At 39.1% G+C, this 19,564-nt stretch overlaps 1 protein-coding gene across 1 annotated transcript in view; it reads left to right on the forward strand.

Annotated features, from left to right (window-relative positions):
• Positions 1-19,564, forward strand: part of LOC131563680 (golgin subfamily A member 4-like) — a 75,981-nt gene that overhangs the window by 27,124 nt on the left and 29,293 nt on the right. The window contains 7 exon segments of the mRNA XM_058813801.1: positions 1,060-1,107; positions 1,496-1,552; positions 5,119-5,217; positions 5,740-5,878; positions 8,532-8,719; positions 9,689-9,772; positions 10,484-10,631. Of these exon segments, the coding sequence (XP_058669784.1) occupies positions 1,060-1,107; positions 1,496-1,552; positions 5,119-5,217; positions 5,740-5,878; positions 8,532-8,719; positions 9,689-9,772; positions 10,484-10,631 (763 nt within the window).

Below are 19,564 nucleotides of genomic sequence, written 5' to 3' on the forward strand. Positions count from 1 at the left end.
TTGGTTGTTTGGGATTATTTTTATTAGTGTAATCTGTCCACCAAGTCCTAACTTTCTCTGTCAAAAAGGCTTGGGGTTTTTTCCTGGTTTTGTGAGTTTCTTCAGTTCAGTTGAAAATAATTGTTTTGCTGGAGCTTGGAAGAAACTTGTTGCAATATATAATGAGTAATTAAGGCAGAAATATTTTTTCCCTCTTAAAGTAGGATGCATAGTTAGCATCTCAAAAATACGGTAAAGGAAAACACCCATAGCAGTTTGGATTTTCTTATAAGGGCAAAATAAATATAACTTTGAAATTAAAAGTAATTTTTAATTCTGAAAATGTTTAGTTTGTTTTAAATTAGAATTTGAAGATATATTTTGACTTTCTGGTTTTGGTGTTCTAGATTTGTTTTTCTTAAATTCTTCATCAATTTGAAAACACAGTGTTCTAATTTCAAATGCCATTATGCTACTTCACCATAATGCTACTTGGCAGTTGTAATCAAATATTTAAGTAAACTAAGGTGTACCTTTCCTCCTTTTGTCAATTTACAGTGAGAAATGAAATACTGTCTACTTTCAGTCTGTCTTTGCTGGATATATGCAAGGCATATGGGATGAGAACATTACACCTTTTTTTGTTAAATTTAGAAATGTATTTTTTAATGCACACTTTTTGTAAAATCATTTTTGCCTAATCTCCCTGGGACATGTACTCTTACGAGTGGTCACCCCTGTGGGGTAGCTGTCTGAGATGTAACTTTCTGATACTGTTGGGTTTGACCCCCTGTGTTGAAGGGTGGTATGGGGTATGTTGTCTCAGGGAAGGTAAAACTGTGTATGAATGCTGAGTAACATCATTGTTTTGTCATGCAGGCTTGTATTTTTTAACGCATTGGAGATATTTCATAGACAGATAAAGAAAACATTAAGAAAATTTAAGTACATTTATATCAAAGAAAGTTCTCAAGTGGAGCAAAGAGTTTGAAAATGCAGCTAGTGATACAACTAAGGAAATTATTTTGATGGCTATATGCAGTTGTATTATCATCTTTATATCCAATTTGTTTATTTTAGCTAGTGTCTGCTTATCAAGTTACCCAGCGGGAAAAGAAGAAGCTGCAGGTAAGCATTACTTTTCATGGTCTCGTACCTGCATGCTTTTTTCAATCTTAAAATGTGTAGTTACAATACAGATTTAATTTTCAGTGTGTTGTGAGTATGTAACAGATGATGATTTCTTAGCTGGGATTTCTGAGGAAACCAAGGTAAAATTAATTTTTCATAATAACTGTGAAGTGTTGTAATCCAGCCTTTTTTGTTGCATCAGCTGACTTCAGGTGATAGATTGATAGATTGCCAACCCACAGTTGGCAGCTTATGACAATACTTGCATATCAAGCGTGACTTGAAAGAGAAACAAATAATTACATTTATGAGTTTTTTGGATTTATTTATCCATTTTAAAATTAAATTTAGTACACCTGATCTTTATTCTTCCTTTTTTCTTAAGAGCATTCTGAGTCAAAGCCAGGATAAAGCACTTCGCAGAATTGGAGAACTGAGAGAGGTAATTTCCTTTATTGATTGCATGTTTGCGTTATATCACACCTACATAGGATCTTTTTCTGCCTAGCTTTTGACCTTTTTGTTCACAAAATAGTTTCTATTACAAAGCAGGATATTTTACAGCTTTTTGTTGTTGTTGTTGTTTATATGGGATTACTCCTCCGGCTTGCTTCCCATTCAGCAGCTTATTGCTATCCTCTAAAGACAGAGCAGTGCATCACCAACCAAACTACTTCTCTTGTTCATTGTGAAATAGGCAGAAGTGTGTGTGGTTCTTGCAGTATTGCTGGGCCCAGCCATAGATGTCCCTGTGCAATTTGTTGCTCTTCTATTAATGACAAATACTAATTCAGGCAAACACAAGTAATAGGCACATTTTTGTAAGGATTTCAATGACTGTTTTATGGATTTTAGTATAGTTTGGTTTCAATCATAAAATCAAGTAGGTTGTGTTATTATTTGCCTCCTTAAGTTATAGTGAAATTCAAAGGAGAAGCTCTAGTGTATTTGGTATTGATAGTAAACACATTGGACTTAAAAAAACATGTATAGATGATGGGGCAAAACAGATTAAAAGGGCAAAATCAGAAACATCATATTGTCCAACCCTGATGAAGCACAATGTGAAGCTGAAGCTGTTTTATTGCCTCAGGAGTTAGTGCAACACCAGATTTGGAGATGGGTGTGCAAGGGCCTCTCTCTGTGCTCGTAGATTGCTGGAGAGCTGGGCACCATTTAGCCCAAAGTCACAGGCTTTGTCTTATGACTGCACATCTGCTTCTGGCATGTACAATGCTGAGCAGCAGCACTGGCATGGAGGTTGCAGGAGCCATTAGACTGTGGTGAGGTCCCACCTTTGCCTGAAGGCAGACTTACTCCAGGCACTTGGGTGCTTTACCCACAGACAGGGTCTGAGGCCTCTCCCCTTCATAATGAGGGATGGTGACTGTGAGCTTCTGGCCATGTGTGTACTCAAGGCTCTAGCTCACCCACAAGGACCTGTCCCTGTGACTAGTCAGGCAGCCAGTCATTTCAAGGGAGGTCACTGGCCAATTGCTGGGCACTCTTCAGTGATTCTGAGAGTAATTCAGGTGAGCGTGCTGTAAATTGTGTGTGCTGGTGGGATAGAACTTTGGTTCACATCTGTGCTGTTTCTGCCCCAGCAGCTGACAACAGTGAGTCAGTGCTGGGAGTACTGTGTTCATCTGAGCTATAGCCTGTGTCCAGACTGTCACGATGTCCTAAGCTAAACTATCAGTGCATATGAGGGAAAAAAACATTGCTTTACTGTCAGAATTGGCTTGCCAAGGTTGTATCTTTTCCAGATCACTACAAGGTCAAATGAAAAAGTTTTTTTCTGTGGTAGGTCCATATCTACATGCTACTGTAGGATTGGTTTTCCAGTTTATTGCTATTTGTTGAAGTCAGGAAGGCAAATGTGGAACAGAGTTAAATCTTTGGCATATGATAGAATTGGACCATGTGTATTTTTTTTTTTTTACTTCTGTCATAGACTTTGTGATTCATATATGTACATAAGTTACACATATATTTCTCTTTAATATATATACATTTATATATGTATATTTTGTGTAAAATTTAATTTCATTCTTACTGATCTTGTAAATTTAAAGATTCCTTCAAATTTAACACTGAAATTCTTTTTCATTAATTGATACACTTCAAAAAGTGTTTTTCTGATCTTTTGGAAGCCCAGGTGTTGCAGCATTAGGTAAAACAGACAACGAAGGGAAAATTACAAATAAAATGGTAAGTTTCCATTGTGGAAGCTAACATGGTCCAAAGTAGTTAATTCATTGATGTAGTAATTTGCTATCAGAAATTAATTATAATAATCTTTTCCTTCATCATGCAGTCCATTTTTCCCATAAATATGTTGAATCAGGCTAGTTTCTTCTAAGAGAGCCATGTATGAGGAAACCAATCTTCCTTTGAGGCTAAAATAACAGTATGACACAGTCCCTAGAAATAAATGTGGTTTTATTTACCTAAGTGTACTCCTGTTAGGAGTAATTCCTCAAAACCATTCTTAGAGCAGTCTTCAGTGTTCTCCTTCACAATACAGGATCAGAAGGGACTCTGAGAACCAAAGAGGACCATTTCTGTGTTGATTTCAATAAATCTCTTTGATACTTGTTCTGACACTGGCCTGCTTTGCTTTGTTTGTAAGGAATTGCTTCTAAAGCTCAGAAGCACAGGGCAAAAGTGTGATCAGTAATTGCTGAGAATATGAGGCAATGCAGTGTTAAGAAGTGGATATAGGTGGGAAGAGAGTAATGGTTTTTGCAGTGATGCTTTCCCTCACCATCATGCCTCTGCATGGCCTGGTAGGCTCAACTCATACAGCTATGGTTTTCAATGCTGGTATCAGCCTCATCTGTGGCAGGGCATTCACTGTTGGAGGTAAGGGATAGACAGCAAGACAGCATAAAAACAAGATTTGGAGTTGGAGGAAAGCAGCTCAGGAAACATCCAGTGTTGCTTTGTCTCATTTGCTTTTTCATCCTTTTTTTCGCTATTGATCGTCCTCTGTCTTTGCCTGGCTAATGGAACTCTTGTTCATGGGTGGTGATTGTTTTGTACGAGTGATCTTTGCAGAATAACAGTCATAAAGCATTCTTTTCCTGGAAGATATCTATGGATAAAATAAACATATAAATAAAAAATATTGAAAATTTTCTGAAAGTACTTGCAGTGCATGCATGATGTATGTGTGATTCTGGTTCTTGGAATAAGCAGTTAGATGTGAATTAATTTAGGTACACGTATTTTCTATTAGAATGATAATTATTTAAAGAAATTTAAATGTTTAAACTTTAAAGTGTTGGAAGTAATTAAAAAAAACTCCTTCAGGAAATATGTTATAAGATTCTGTAGATATTACTAAAGAATTTAGGCAATATCTACAAGCTTCTAAGAGTGTTCAGCCAAACAAATGCATATAAGTATCAAGTAAAGCCACATACTTAAATTGTTAGGTATTCTCTGCCTTTCTCATTTGAGACATGTTTGTGGAATAAAAAGACCAATTTTCTTCTCTTATACATGGCACTTGTTATTTTAGAATGGTGTCACACTGAATGAATGTAATGAATTTTACATTTCTTCTCCTTATGTTGATTTATTCTGGTAGCAAAGTGAAGAATCTTCCAAAGTGCAGTCTTGAGCTTCCAGGAGAAATGTGTGCACGGAAGAGAGTTTTTCAGGAGCAGGCTTGAAATGAACCCTATACAAACTTACTTTTAGGAAAAAGAATCCTTGATAATTTCCCATCAGATCTAGACTCTTGCTGTTTTAATCCCAGTATTATAATTGGATGTTCTTACTGTATTGTGCAGAATGTTGTATAGTAAAAAAAAAGATACACTTTATTGTTGTATTTTGGGATCACAACTATGAAAGAAATATTTTAGATGCTATTTCATAATATCTTCCTAAGTCTTTTGAGTTCATAATATTTTCATAATATTTCAGAATATTTTCATAAGTCATTTGAGTTTACATTAATTGAGTTCACATTCATTTGAGATGTGTTTGCATTATCAGGAGCTCCAGATGGATCAACAAGCTAAGAAACATCTCCAAGAGGAATTTGATGCTTCCTTAGAAGAAAAGGATCAACTTATTAATGTCCTGCAAACTCAGGTAAGATAATTTACCAAACAGATGATGTTTAAACTGCTCTTCTTAACTTCTCTTTTTAGCTATATATTTCCTATGATGCATATCCATGTTTTATTATAATTGCTCTGAAGTCGAAAAGCATCTTGTGAATTTAGAATTTCCTGGAAGCAAGTGTGTCTTTGTGGTAGAGGATACCTTTGTAAAAATCTCACTCATGTTAAATAGGATTGGCTGATTTGCACTTAAATGCCTTTGTGATATTTTTGTTATCAAGACATTAACATTAGCAGATGTCTGACCTAAAATTGCTTTTGCAAAATTCATGTATTTTGCTTAATTGGTCTTTGTTTCTGTACCCATAGTCTTTTGTTAATTGGAAGCATAATTCTGAGTTCTAAAAAATGGTAAAAAATTTCAGACAGATTTTTCCTTTTTCTACTTGCTAATATCAAAATTGATTTAACTCTTTCTAGTTTTGAAGATTAAAAAATTATCTGCTTTGAATCCTTAGATTTTTTTTAACAAAAAGAACATTTTGCTTAGGTGTCGTTGCTGAAACAGAGATTACAGAATGGTCAGATAGGCGCTGAATTGCCCGATCAAAATGTCCAATCAGAACCACAAGTTCGAAGTCCAACGAAAGAAGTCAGTGCAGAAAATATTGTGGAACCAGGAAGCAATGGTAGGCATTGTGGCTTTTTCAAGAGATGTTGCATTTTGGGGAATAAACCTGTTGTTATTTATGATGGAGTAACAATATTTAGGGCTGACTGTGTCGTAGTAAGGATATATTTTCTAGAAGAAGGCAATTGTTTTGAAAACCATCTGACAGTTAGAGGACAGGATAATCCTTTTAAGAAACTAAATTTTCATAAGAATTCAGATCTTGTATGTCTTTCCTTTGTCAATATTGATAATAACATTGTAATTATTGCTTTGTTGGTAGGTGTTCTTACTATCCCAACTTAATACAATTAAGAGATTCTGTCCCCCATAAGTGAGGACCTATCCCTGGAGTTTAGAGAGCAGATTAGTTGCCAGTCTCTGTCTTTTTGTTTGTGAGTTTGGGGGTTTTTCTCTTGTTTTATCAGAAGAAAAGTAAAAACAAAGATCAATTTTGATATTCCTGCTATTGAATAACCTGAATATTCCTCACGTCTGGAGGTTCTTTAAATTAGTGGGATTCTCAGTGTTGTATGTATTTGATTACTGAGCAAGGGACATTGTAATGCTGATACATAATAAAAGTGTCTTTCATTGGTACCCTTCATAAAAGGCGGGGTTAAGACCGAGGTAAACATATATCTAGAAATTATTTGTTCAGCATCTGCTATGTTTTTTATATGCAGGGATGATAGGAAGTGTTAGGGGGGAGATGTTCTTATCTAGTGCCATGGTTTTTGTACTGCTTAGTCAATAATGAAAAATTGTGATTCCAGATGTTTTCTGTGCATGAGTCTGCCTTTGGACTGTAGTGTGCGAGGCATCCACCAAAGCAGCTCTCTCACTCTCCTACACAGCTGGACAGAGGAAACAAAATTTAAAGAAGGGTTCATGAGTTGGGATAAGACCCCTTACTAAATACCATCATTGCCAAAACAGCCTCAAATTATAGATACGAAGTGAATTTATTACTAATAAAATCAGAGCAGGATAATGAGAAGTAAAATAAAACCTTAAAAACACCTTCCCCCTCCCTGCCCCCCCCCCCCCCCCCCCCACCTCTACCTCTTTCCCCAGAGGGTCAGGGAATGGGGATTTATGGTTAGTTCATCACCTGTGATTTCATCCACTGCTCAGGGAGAGGAGTGCTTCTCCTGCTTCATTGTGGGGTCCCTCCCATAGGAGACAGTTCTCCAGGAACTTCTCCAGCATGAGTGCATCTCATGGGCTGCAGCTCCCTGTGAACTGCTGTAATGTGAGCCCATCCCATAGTCCTCAAACTGCTGCAGCATGGGTCAGTCTTCCAAGGGTGCAGTTCTTGAAGGACAGGCTATTCCAGAATGGGCTTCTCTCTCTCATGGGCCTCCCACAGGGTCACAGTCTCCTCTCGGGCATCCACCTGCTCTGGCATGGGCTCCTCCATGGGCTGCATGTGGATCTCTGCATCCCCTTGGTCCTCCATGGGCTGCAGGGGCACAGCTGCTTCACCATGGTCTGCACCACAGGCAGCAGGGGAATCCTAGCTCCAGTGCCTGGAGCACCTCCTCCTCTTCCTTCTCCGTGGATTTTCATGTCTGCAGAGTTGTTCCCTTCACATGTTCTCACTCCGCTTTTCTTTGGCTGCAATTACAACTGTGCAATAACTTTTTTCTTCTTTCTTCTAAATTTTTATATCACAGAGGTGTTACCACCATTCTTAATTGGCCCAGCCTTGACCAGCAGCACATCTATCTTTGGAGTTTTGCTGGGGATTGGCTCTGCTGGAAATGAAGAAAGCTTCTGGCAGCTTTCTGGCAGCTCCTTGCAGAAGCCACCCCTGTAGTTCCCTTTCAACTACTGAAGCTTGGCCATGCAAATCCAGTACAATGTCAAATACTCTTGCAACCTCTAGAGCATCAGAGCAGAAGCACACAGTAAAATACTACCAAATGTGCTAGTTATACAGTGATTCAAACCTACTGAAAGGGCGTAGGTTTAAATTATAGATATTAAAAAAGTTCTTTACTGTGAGGGTGGTGAGGCACTGGAACAGGTAGCCCAGAGAAGTTGTGGTTGCCCTGTCCTTTGAATAGTTAAAGGCCAGGCTGGATGGAGCTCTGAGCAACTTGTTCTGTGAGGTGTTCTGGCCTATGGCAGAGGTTGGAACTAGACGATCTTTAAGATCCCTTCCAACCCAAACCTGTCTATGATTCTATGAGTACTACTCAGAAAGACACTAAGTATAACCTTTATCCTGCTGAACATAATATTGCCAATCTGGGTATTTTAGAACTGATCTCATACCCAGCCTTGGGAAAGCAAGAATCTGTGTTCATGGCACTTGAGAGTTGTGATTTACTTTGCATCACATTTTTTTGTACTCGTGCATATTCTGTTAGTAGCAGCAGGCAGGTTTATAAGTCATGATGACTTTTTAATTATGTAAAAAACCTTGTTTATTAATAGCTTCATTTTAAAACTCATAAAGTATGTAAGCTAACTTGGTGTTAAATGTTCTTTACTACTCTGTGTATGTGTGGAATATTTCTGGCACTTACAGAAGGAAGTAGGAAGTTTTGCAGACTTCACACAACTTTCTTTAGAGACTTTTGAGTCCACTGCATTGTGAATGATTGCAGATCTGCATTTTGGAAATGTCATGCATGTGGTAATGTTGGTATGTTGTCTTATAGAGGATAATGAAGATTCTGTTAAAACACTGGAAACTCTTAATCAGAGGGTGAAGCGCCAAGAGAACTTGCTGCAACGTTGTAAGGAGACTATTCGGTCACATAAGGAGTCCTGTGCCCAACTGACCAACGAGAAAGAGGCACTTCAAGAACAGCTGGAAGAGAGGCTTCAGGAACTGGAAAAAATTAAGGTATGGAAAATACTCTTAGCTTTATGGGTAACCATGAAAATACAGTAAGAACTCCAGTATTTCCAAAATTTATTGATAGGGCAGACCATGAAATACATTTTCCCTGTACTTTTTTTGGAGAAAAAGGTTCAAAACACACCTGGAATGAATACACTTAGCAATTACTCTGGAGTGGTGAAGTAGGGTATGAAGACTTACTGTATAAATAACCATCAGAATGGTATTAGAAATAAGTAGTTGTGGAAAATTGGAGTGAGAAAAAGGCTGTCTTAGGACAGAAGGTAAAGTGAGAAAAGTAGAGCAGAACTAAACCTTTAAGATACCATGAATGAGGCATTAATTATATAAATTAAGAGAAAGAAAATGAAGGCAGGGCAGTGGAGATCACAATATAGTGAACCGAAGTGCAATACCAAAGCTAATAAATAAATACTTGCTCAATTTTCCTTTTAAGGCCATTAATGATGAGTGTGGAGTGTAAGGTGGCCAATAGTAATGAAATCTGAAAATGTGCTAAGTATAGCTGTACTTAACTTTAGTTACAGAGATTAGATTCCCATCTCTGTCTTCATCTCTGAGCACTAGCCTGGTTTGAAAAAGCTCTGAAAGACCTGAGTGTTTTAATGACATTTTCTAGAACACGGCTAGTAACAATCATTTATGTTGCATTGCTGAGATCCTCTTGTAAACCAAAATGCAGGTAATAGAGCAGAAATCTTAGACATATTTCTTATTTTACTTTACCAACTCAGACCTCCATGTGTGGAGGTTCTAACAAAGCCTTCAGATCTCTGAGTTATTACAGAAGCCATAAGACAGCCTACCTCTGGGAGATGTAAAAGTAATTTAAAACTGCCCACTTCAGTTTCCCTTGATTGTGTTCTGTGTTCTTCCTCCAAGGCATAGTGCAGGGTCAGAGCCTAAGCTAAGCTGTTTGTCAACCAACTTGTGGTTGGGATCTTTTTTTAGGACCTTCACATGGCTGAGAAGACTAAACTGATTACACAGCTACGTGATGCAAAGAATTTGATTGAACAGCTAGAACAAGACAAGGTAAAAAAGCTGTAGGTTTTGATGAAGATTGTTTAAAACATAAAATATCTAGTTCTTGGTATTAGAAGCTGGTTTTAGTGGACTGATGGTTTCATCTATGTTTTAATAAACAAGTAATTTAAGCTACTTAAGAATTTTATTGTATATATATCATATGTCTGTTAAATTGTACTTAATACTGCAACACAACATTAAATAGGATGAAGCAGATACACTGAATACATTCCTTGATGCCAATTTTGAAACAAACAAAGAAACCCCAAACACAAATAAAAATGAGATACAATTAAATTAATTTTAAAATAACTTCTGGTGGTGTCATAAGTGACATGACTAACATTGTATGGTATAAACTCAAAGGAGAAGTACGGACTCTACAATGCTTTTAGTTTGGGTTTGTTTACGTGATTCCTTTGAATACGTGATTCAAAGGAAAGTGTCTGTACTAGAAAGAGGAAATTTTTGGATGGTCCGTGTTTGCTGGAGTTCTTTTCACGACTTGATAAATTTTGGATACTTTTAAAAATAAGCCCTATTCTTTCTTTTTGTTAGCATTTTCTGTTTTCTGACATAGAAAAATCCTATGATCTCTGGTCTCATAATAAGAGACTACAGTTTATTCCTGGCAAGGGTTGTGCCCTGGCTTGAGATTGTTTCAGATATATGTCTTACTTATTTGCTAGCTTTTTATCACGAAGACCTTTTCCATAGGGCATGGTAATTGCAGAGACAAAGCGGCAAATGCATGAAACATTGGAAATGAAGGAGGAGGAGGTAGCCCAACTGCGTGCTCGAATCAAACAAATAACTACAAAAGGCGAGGAATTAAAAGAGCAGAAAGAAAAATCTGAAAGAGCTGGTAAGAATATACCTAGATTATTTGCTTTCACATTTGTACATCAGAAAGCTTCAGTGTGGTCTTTTTCTACAGTTGTTTGGAATGAATATTAAGAGATGCTCTTTTTTCTGTTGTTCTACACGTCACCTGTGGCATCATTACTAACTTCACTTCTGGACAGCAGAGTATAGGGATGCTTTTGACTGATCTGTTACCAATAAAGCTGGATTTAGGAAAGAAACTTCTGAAATGCAACTGTACTTCCTTGTTTGTACAGGAAAAAATTGATGGAGTCTTCTTCTGGTCTAACTTAAGAAGAGAAACTTGGAAGTACCTGTAAATTGTCATTATAATGCCACCAGGAATTCACATAGAAAACATAGCAGTGAGTGTATAAGAGTTTGTGGAGAAGTAAAAATGTTATAACCATAGTAAGCATTTTCTTTCAATTATTTTAATGGAAGCATTTCTCATTTAAGTGAAACAGCAGTGATGATTCCTTTTGCCTCAGGCTTGTAACAGAGGAACATTTATGTAACTGTTAGATGATGTAGTTTGCTTTTTATGGAAATTAGGTAACATTATGTGTGCTTGGAGTTCTACTTTTGCATGAAATGAACTTTAACCATTGTTTTTTAAACAGTGAAATTGTTTTGTTCTACATCAGAATTCTTTTAGAATGATTTAATTTGTTCTCATGGGCATGCAAAGAAGCTCACTCTTTTGGGAGAAGCTCAGGTGTTACTTTGAATAAAATACTATACATATTTTCTTTCTCTAAAAAGCAATGAAGAGTTCAAACAATGCAGTTCATAGTGGTTTATTTTTAAATCTATATAGATTTAGATTAGAACTTGCAATTTTAAAGATTGATTTGGATAGATCATTCTGCTGTAATGCAGAAAACCAGCTGGAGCATCCATCTTGTGAATGTAATAAACATTTTCATTAGTTCCCTTCCTCTCCTACCCTTTCACGGTTACATGCATCTTTTTAGTTCTGGAAATTCATACTTCAAAAGTCAGTCAGTCCTGCAATGTATTTTGTTTGGTACTGGGAGACTAGAAAGCTCTTCATGGTTAAAAAAAGAAGGTGAAGAATCTTTTAATACTTCTGTAGGTGTGAAGTTATTATCATAGTGGTATGCAATAGTGTTTCTTGAGGCAGGAGAAACAATTATGAATTATTAATGTACTATCTACACACACTAATTAATGCAGTAATTTCTTCAAGTTTGCCTGGCCAGAAGCGGAAATCAGGTTAGAGATGATTCTGTAGACAACTGGAAAACTTTCTGTTGTATTGAGAAGTAATTTAATTTGAATGACTGTTGTGTTGAGTACACTAGACTCTTCTAGCGGGAGATTTGTGTGTCAAATGTGCTCTTTTTTGAACAAAAATTTTAAGTACTTTGGTTGATTTTACAATGCCTAAGTGTCAACTTTACCTTCGAGTGTGTTTATTTATTATAGTCTTTTAAGCGTGCATGTATGTGTGTTGGAAAATTAGTTAACACTGCTTTTAAGACAGAATTGTAAGGTGACCTTTATTATATTTTTCTATTACATCCTTGGCTTAATACGTTCCAAAAATATTGTAATCTACAATGTTAGTGTGGCTCAATACAGTTAAACTGAATTATTTGAGAAAACCGCCTTGCATACCAAGAGAGCCTGAAATTGCTTTTTAGGCCTCAGCCTTTGAGTTGTAATGGATTTATGAATTGGGCAATTTCATGTATTTGAGGTCACATTTAGAAGTTCTGGGTTTTGGATAGTTAACGTGAGGTGACTTTCACAGAACCACAGATTGGTAAGGTTGGAATGGACTACAGTGTATCATCTGGTCCAACCTCCCTGCTCTGCTAGTGTCATCATAAACCACATGGCAGACTGTTAAATTCTAGACATCTTTTTCTATGTCATGGTTTAGTGAAGAACTGAAATTATGGAATGAAGTAGAAATGTTAATTTCATTTATGTATAAGGATAAGCATAATACACTTGAAATTTACTTTTGTGGTGCTGCTTGGAGACTAAAAATTGGTATAGATTTCTGTGTCATCTTGCCTACTGTTACATCTCTGGCATTTTTCTTTGTAAATCAGGACTTTAGAATTGCTCCAGTGTTTGATTTAATGTGAATGCATTTTTGTGTAATGAAATAATGAAAATATATGTATGCTTATTTTTTGTTGCGTACAAAACAGTATAAACTGTAATTTGGTCTCCTCAGTTCAGTTCTTTTTCTGTTTGTAGTTAGAGCTACATTATGTTGAAATCTCTCAGAGCATCTTGTTTTTGTGCATCCACATATGCCAATAAGTAAATCATGGTGCCTTTCCCAAGGCTTGTATGAACAGGACTGGGGTAAGGGTGCTGGTTTTTTTACATCACACATTGGGTGCTCGAAATGGGTTCTAAAAGTAAATTCTGTGCTTCTCAGGCACTTCTACTTGAGGTAACCGCAACACATTTCTTTTTTTACTTCAACAAAGATCTTTTTAGTATTTATAAATTTCTAGCTAAACTTAAGTTTTTTTCTCTTGGGATTACCTAGCCTAAGTACTTTATGACTTCTCAGGATGCAGATTACTGACTTACTAATAGTCTGTGAGCAAACAAGGTCTTTAGAAAGCAAATCCTACTTATAGGCAGCATTTTTTTTTTTGCAAGCTTAATTAACATATGCTTTGCACTTTTCTTCAGTGAAGAAAAAAGGATTGGACTGCTCATTTAAAATCCTGCCTAGATGCGCAAGTTAGCTGTAGAAATGATTTCAACCTTATTTTTTCAAAAGTGGGACATGATGCCTGCTCTCAGCCCTCAGAAATTGAACGTGAATCTCTCCTTTGCCAGCTGATATACAAAGCTGGTTTGCTTCCTTCACAGTGTTTAGCACTGGGAGGCACTCTAGACAAAGAGAAAAGGTGTGCAGCACCAGCAGAGGAAACCAGAAGGCTTTGCAGTGCAAAGTATTACTCTGGGTACGAGGAGTGAGATGAAAGGAACCGAGACTGGTACTTTGGAGTGGTGTAGGTAAAGTAGTCAACTGTCCACCCCATGTTGTGTAAAAAACAGATTTGCAAACCTTGCACTCCTAAACTCTGCTCAGACTCGTTTTTTGTGATTTACATACTGCACCGGAAAATTTTCAATTTGTCTGGCTTTGTCACATGAATGGGGTGTTGCAAGACGAACCTGAGACTCTGTTGGTGTGCTTGTTTCTATTTCTGATTTGTTGATGTGCCTTTGTGAGACTTCATTCAACCTATACTTGGTTGATCTTCCCTGAACAGAGTTCTGCAGGCTGGAGAAGAATGCAGAGGCAGTGCCTTTACTCTCTACATTCAGAGTAGGTATATTTAAATAAAAACATGGACTTTATTTCATGTTTTGATACAGAGAATTAAAATCTCTCACAGATTAAGAGTAACAGTGACAATAGAGACCACATTCTGTCTGCTTGATGATAGTTTAGCCCTCTGCTGGTTTGAAACTTGGTTGTGTCCAGCTATACTAGAATTAACTACTTTGAATGAAAATACTCTGTTTTGCTTAAGGGCTAAATGTGCCTGAGAGGTGTATAATTTAACTTTTAGCGATCCACCTGTGTTTCTGTGAAGTATTGCTTCTTTGTGCTTTCACACCCTCTTTTTAAACATCAGCTTTTGTCTAGTTTTGTATTAGCATCCTTCTTGTGATTATGATGATGCAGCTTTTGTACTGCATGTTTCTCAGCAATTCCTATCAGTAGTCAATCCTATTGTGAATCTGGATCGTCTCTTTGGCTGATCTGTGGGCTATGGCAAATGTATTTTCTTTCCCTTTGCAGAAGGAAAGAGAATACAAATGAAAATAAATGAAAACAAAAATAACATTTTCTCAAATGAAAATAATGTACATGATGCTCAGAACAAGAATCAGAAAATGTGTATGAAAAAGTGAAATAACTTAATGTTCTACTTGCAGGCTTTATTTTCAAGCTATACTTTGCAAAGGTCCACAGGATGGGGTGGATTTTTGTTTTGTTTTATATTTTTGTTTGCTTGTTTGGTTCGATTTTTGTTTAGTTTTGAAAAAAGATGATGCTGTAATACTGAATGACTTCACCAGTTTTGCTTGGCCTGCTTTTGTTAGGACTGAGAGGAGCATCAGGGAAGTCATTACCATTCTCCAAACACAGTTTTGCATTAATCTGCTGTATTCATAATCAACTTGTGCCTGGTGTCGCAAGTGGGGAAAACTTGAGTCCTGTAGATGGCACGTGGCAAAATGCCTTCATAGGACTGTGAAGAACTGTGCAAAATAAGGAACTATAAGCCTTGTGCATGCTTGTATTACATTTTGGACTGTTTCTGCTTGAAATAATCTCTAGTGATCTTAAATTTTTGTAATAGTGTCGCAGACATTTCTCCACAGAAATCCTTTTCTTTCATATTTCTGTGTCTTCGGGAGCCAGAGGCCCCGAAGAGAAGGTAAACAATTATTATCAGCTGCTGTGGAATGCAATAGGATTCACCTTGATTGGCTCATTTTCCATGTTTATAATTAAGGGCCAATCATCAGTGCAAGCCAGGGGACTGAGTCCCTGGACACAACTTTGTTGTGGGTTCTTTTCTATCTATTCTTAGCTTAGCTAGCAGCTCTGCAAACCTCTCTTTATATTCTTTTTAGTATAACTATAATGTATTATATCATATATTAATAAATCAAGCCTTCTGATCAAGATACAAGATTCACCGTCTCTCTCTCACCAGCAGCGGCCCACTCAGGTCGCTGTAATATCTGGTGACCCCTCGTGTCAGAGCAAAAATTAATCTGATAAGACCAGAGGAGCAAAATTGCTGCACTGGGTAAAAATCCTGTATGTGTAGCATTTGAGGGTTGCTTTGAAGTGACCTCAGAAAGTGGATTCAAGCCAGGAGCTGAAGAACCGAAGATCCTGATTTGGACAGAGTTCACAGCCAAGGCTGACCACAAAGAGAATCTTTCTTCTGGAAAACCATCAGGAAAGATGATGGAAAAGAGCAGCAGACCTGTGGAGCTGGCCAGAGCAAGCTGGACTCTTTCAAAAGGTACTGTTCACTTTTCTATCCCTGATGAACCAGCCCTTCGTAGCTTGTGGCTGTTTGTATGGCAGACCCATGCCTTGCCAGAAGAGATTCAATTTTCCTCTGCAGAGGAAAAAATCATAGCCCTCTGGAAACATTGGTGCAGAGAAGATGGTTGCTTTTTGTCAAAAACAGATATCTATGGGTTCTTTCGATGGGCAAAGCTTTTTGGGTTCTTTACTGATATTCTGTATGCTTTGGATGTTTTTGTCTGGGAGTGCATGGACTCGATTATCCAGCGCGTCTTCAGTAAGGGACGCGTGTTGCCTTCTATCTACCCAGCATTTATAAAGCTTTTCCCTGTCCTGAAACGCAGAGCAGCTTGTTTTCGGTGGATCTCTAATTGTTATGGCCAAGCTCCGTTTCCACCACCTTTGGCAGAAGACGCGGTGGGGGAGGACATTTTTCTTCCCAGCCCCCCCTGCTTCACGGCGGGGGGGGGCGAAACTTCGCGGCGCGAAGAAGTTTTTTTTACTCTTGCTCCGGAGCATGCTCAGATGGAGCCTCCTCCTTCCCCCCCTTCTCTCTCTCCGGGGGGATGGGAGCGGCCGCTCAAGCCAGCGCCGGCCTCTCAGACTCCGCCTTCAGAAACGGGGGCGGCACCGGTCTCCGAGGTTTCCTCCACGGCCCTGCTAGAGCCGTCACTCCAGGAGATCCCGTCTCCGCCTCTCCAGGAGGTCCCGCCCGCGGTTGCGCCGGCCTCCCTGCCCCCGCAAGAGCCTGTGTCGGAGAAGGCAGAAGAGACAGCACTTCCGTCGATTGACCTGTTGCTAAGCAACGGCGACGCTCCGCCGCTTCTCCAGGATCCGCTGGTGCCCGTGCCGTGTCTGCCGCCGCCTCCAGCCGAGACAGTTCCTGTTCAGGATGGGGCTGAAAACGCCGTTGAACCTGCGGGACCCTCGGAGCAGCCCGCGGGGGATCCCACGCTCAGCACGGTTCCCCCCCCGGTTCCGGCTCCCTCCCCGATGCTTCCACCGGACGTCCCAGCAGTCGCTCCGGCAGGGGGTCTCTCCTTCCGTGGAGCGGGGGCTGCCCGCCAGCTCACTGTTGCGGCAGTCCAGCTGCCTGTTTTTAAGATCAGCATTCTCGGCGGTTTGGGGGGTGGTTTTTCGGGGATTGTCCCATGGAGGCCGCCGCCTCTCTTGTGTCCTAGTGGCATGGGGGGGCAGGTGCATCCAGAGAGTTCTGCCTCTGATCCCCAGCCCGGAGGGGATGGGGATGAAGCCAGGGGGCGGATGAGAGACAAACCCGATGTATTGCAGAGGGAGAGGGCACAGTTGGAGGAGACCATAGCTGGTTTGCTGTGGGAAACAAACATTCCCAGACCCGAGATGAAGATTCTCGGGGCAGCTTCTATTTCCCTGCTGCTGGCATGCCTCAGTGGTTTAGGGGAAAGGAAGCGTCTCACTACCCGTGCTGCCATTGTGCTGGCAGCAAGGCTCAGGCCCGTAGGAATGCAGAGCCTTCCTCATGGGTTTGGCCTGGGATGCTGGGCTCAGGAAATTCCTGGGCCGGGCCCGCTGCGAGGCCTCTTGATGTTTCTAGGGGTTCTGGTTTGTCCTACCGGTCCGGGTCCCCCTGTGTGAGCCAGTTTTGGGGTTCCTGGTCCAGTATGGGCCAGGGCCCCCAGGGCCTTTTCTTTCTCTGGCATTGCTTTGCTTGGCTGCTGCTCTTTTGCTTTTCGATCAAAAAAAAAAAAAAAAAAAAAAAAAAAAAAAAAAAAAAAAAAAAAATTAAAAATTAAATAAAAAAGATTGAAAATAGGCGGGCAGCAGCTCTGAAGTGCTGAAGCACTGAAGGGCCAGAAAAGGACATTCTAAAAATTGTTCAAATTGTTTCAAATTGTTTAAAATTGTGTTATGCTGTTTCAGGACCAAAAAGGACTCTCAGATGTCCAAAAGAAACAACTTCAGCTGATGGACTGTTCCTGAAACTCAGCTGCATGGACTTGAATTCTCTTTGCATTGTTTCTTGCAATTTTCTTATACTGTAGGATTGTTTTAGTGAATTATTAGTATTCTATATTTTATAGGTGAAGGAATTTCCTGTTCATTCCACATCAGCATTTTTCTTTTATTTTTATACAATTTAGAAAGGTGAGATGTCACAGACATTTCTCCACAGAAATCCTTTTCTTTCATATTTCTGTGTCTTCGGGAGCCAGAGGCCCCGAAGAGAAGGTAAACAATTATTATCAGCTGCTGTGGAATGCAATAGGATTCACCTTGATTGGCTCATTTTCCATGTTTATAATTAAGGGCCAATCATCAGTGCAAGCCAGGGGACTGAGTCCCTGGACACAACTTTGTTGTGGATTCTTTTCTATCTATTCTTAGCTTAGCTAGCAGCTCTGCAAACCTCTCTTTATATTCTTTTTAGTATAACTATAATGTATTATATCATATATTAATAAATCAAGCCTTCTGATCAAGATACAAGATTCACCGTCTCTCTCTCACCAGCAGCGGCCCACTCAGGTCGCTGTAATATAATAGTTTTAGCATTTAAGCAGAACCAGAAGTGGAAGAGTGGATACAGTGATCTGCTTTGGTACTGCCAGAATCAAGAACAGCCCCATTTTGCCTTAAAACATGATTGTTGCTGTGAGTAGTCAGAAAAAGGCTTCCTCAAAAAACAAGAAAATTCCGTAGAAGGTCAGAATTGGGGTGAATCCAGTTGTATGGAATTAAGTTACTTGAAGACATATTTGCAGCACTGTCTCAAAAGTACAGGCTGTGGTTAAAATCTTCAGTGTTTAATGTTGTCAAAAGATGTGGAATGGAAGTTAAAATCTTCAGTGTTTAATGTTGTCAAAAGATGTGGAATGGAAGTTATTGCTCACTTCTCAAATACATGCTTGAATGTTATTAAAGATAACTTCAAAAAAAGCAAAGATTGCAATAACTGCTGTGAATGCCTAAGAACTAATGATGAATCAATAAAACTAGAGATTCTATTATGATTTTCTTTTGGGAACAGAATTTATTGCAAGAAAGCTTAGCATATAAATAAGACTTCAGAAGTTTGGTTTTTTGCTGTTTCCTTGCAAAATAGAGTCCCAGTAGTCCAAGGTATAATAGAATAATATACTTTTAGAGGTTTGTGCTCTGATAAATTACAGTCTTGAGATTAGCATTGTGATTTTGAATTTTACAGAGATGTTTTTCCAAAATTCTGTTATGCTAAGTACTAAATTTTTCTAATAAGGCTGTAGGGGTTTTCTGTCGCAGCAGGCGGAGGTGGTGGAGTGCCGCAGCCTTCCCAGAGGAGCGTCTTTAAGAGGACGTCCTGGGTGCACAGGCACATCTCACTCCTGCTGAATGATTTCAGCTCTCGGGTGATTTCAGCCACGAGCGATGCAGAAGGAAGGGACGCAGTCTTCGTATGGGAGGGTCTTTATTGATTGAGCTCCTACCTTGAAGGGGTCCAGGGACAAAGAACTCTTTTAGGCAGAGAGAGCAGGGGTTTATATAGGGATAGCGAGGGCTGGGGCAGAACATCAGAACGATTGAGATGAGGGCGCAGGGGCAGAACAAAGGGGAAGGGTCAATGGGATACATAGAATCAACATACAGCAACAGGGCACTCTTGGGGAAGCTTTTTTCCTCGCCATGACCTTGCCATTTTTTCCTCGCCAGGGAGGTTGTTGATTAAGGGTTGTCCCTCCAGGGGAGCATGGTAAGCTTTTCCCCAGCCGGTTTACCATCCTCAACAGTTTTCCACATTCAAGATCCATTCAGGAAAAGAGATTTCCCTAATAATGATTGAACTCTAGTCTTGTGTAATTCTGTGTAGACTCTGACATCAGTTGTAATGAGTTTTAGGGGTATTGAATAAATAA

The sequence above is a fragment of the Ammospiza caudacuta genome, chromosome 1 (genome assembly GCF_027887145.1).
Source record: "Ammospiza caudacuta isolate bAmmCau1 chromosome 1, bAmmCau1.pri, whole genome shotgun sequence".
NCBI lineage: Eukaryota > Metazoa > Chordata > Aves > Passeriformes > Passerellidae > Ammospiza > Ammospiza caudacuta.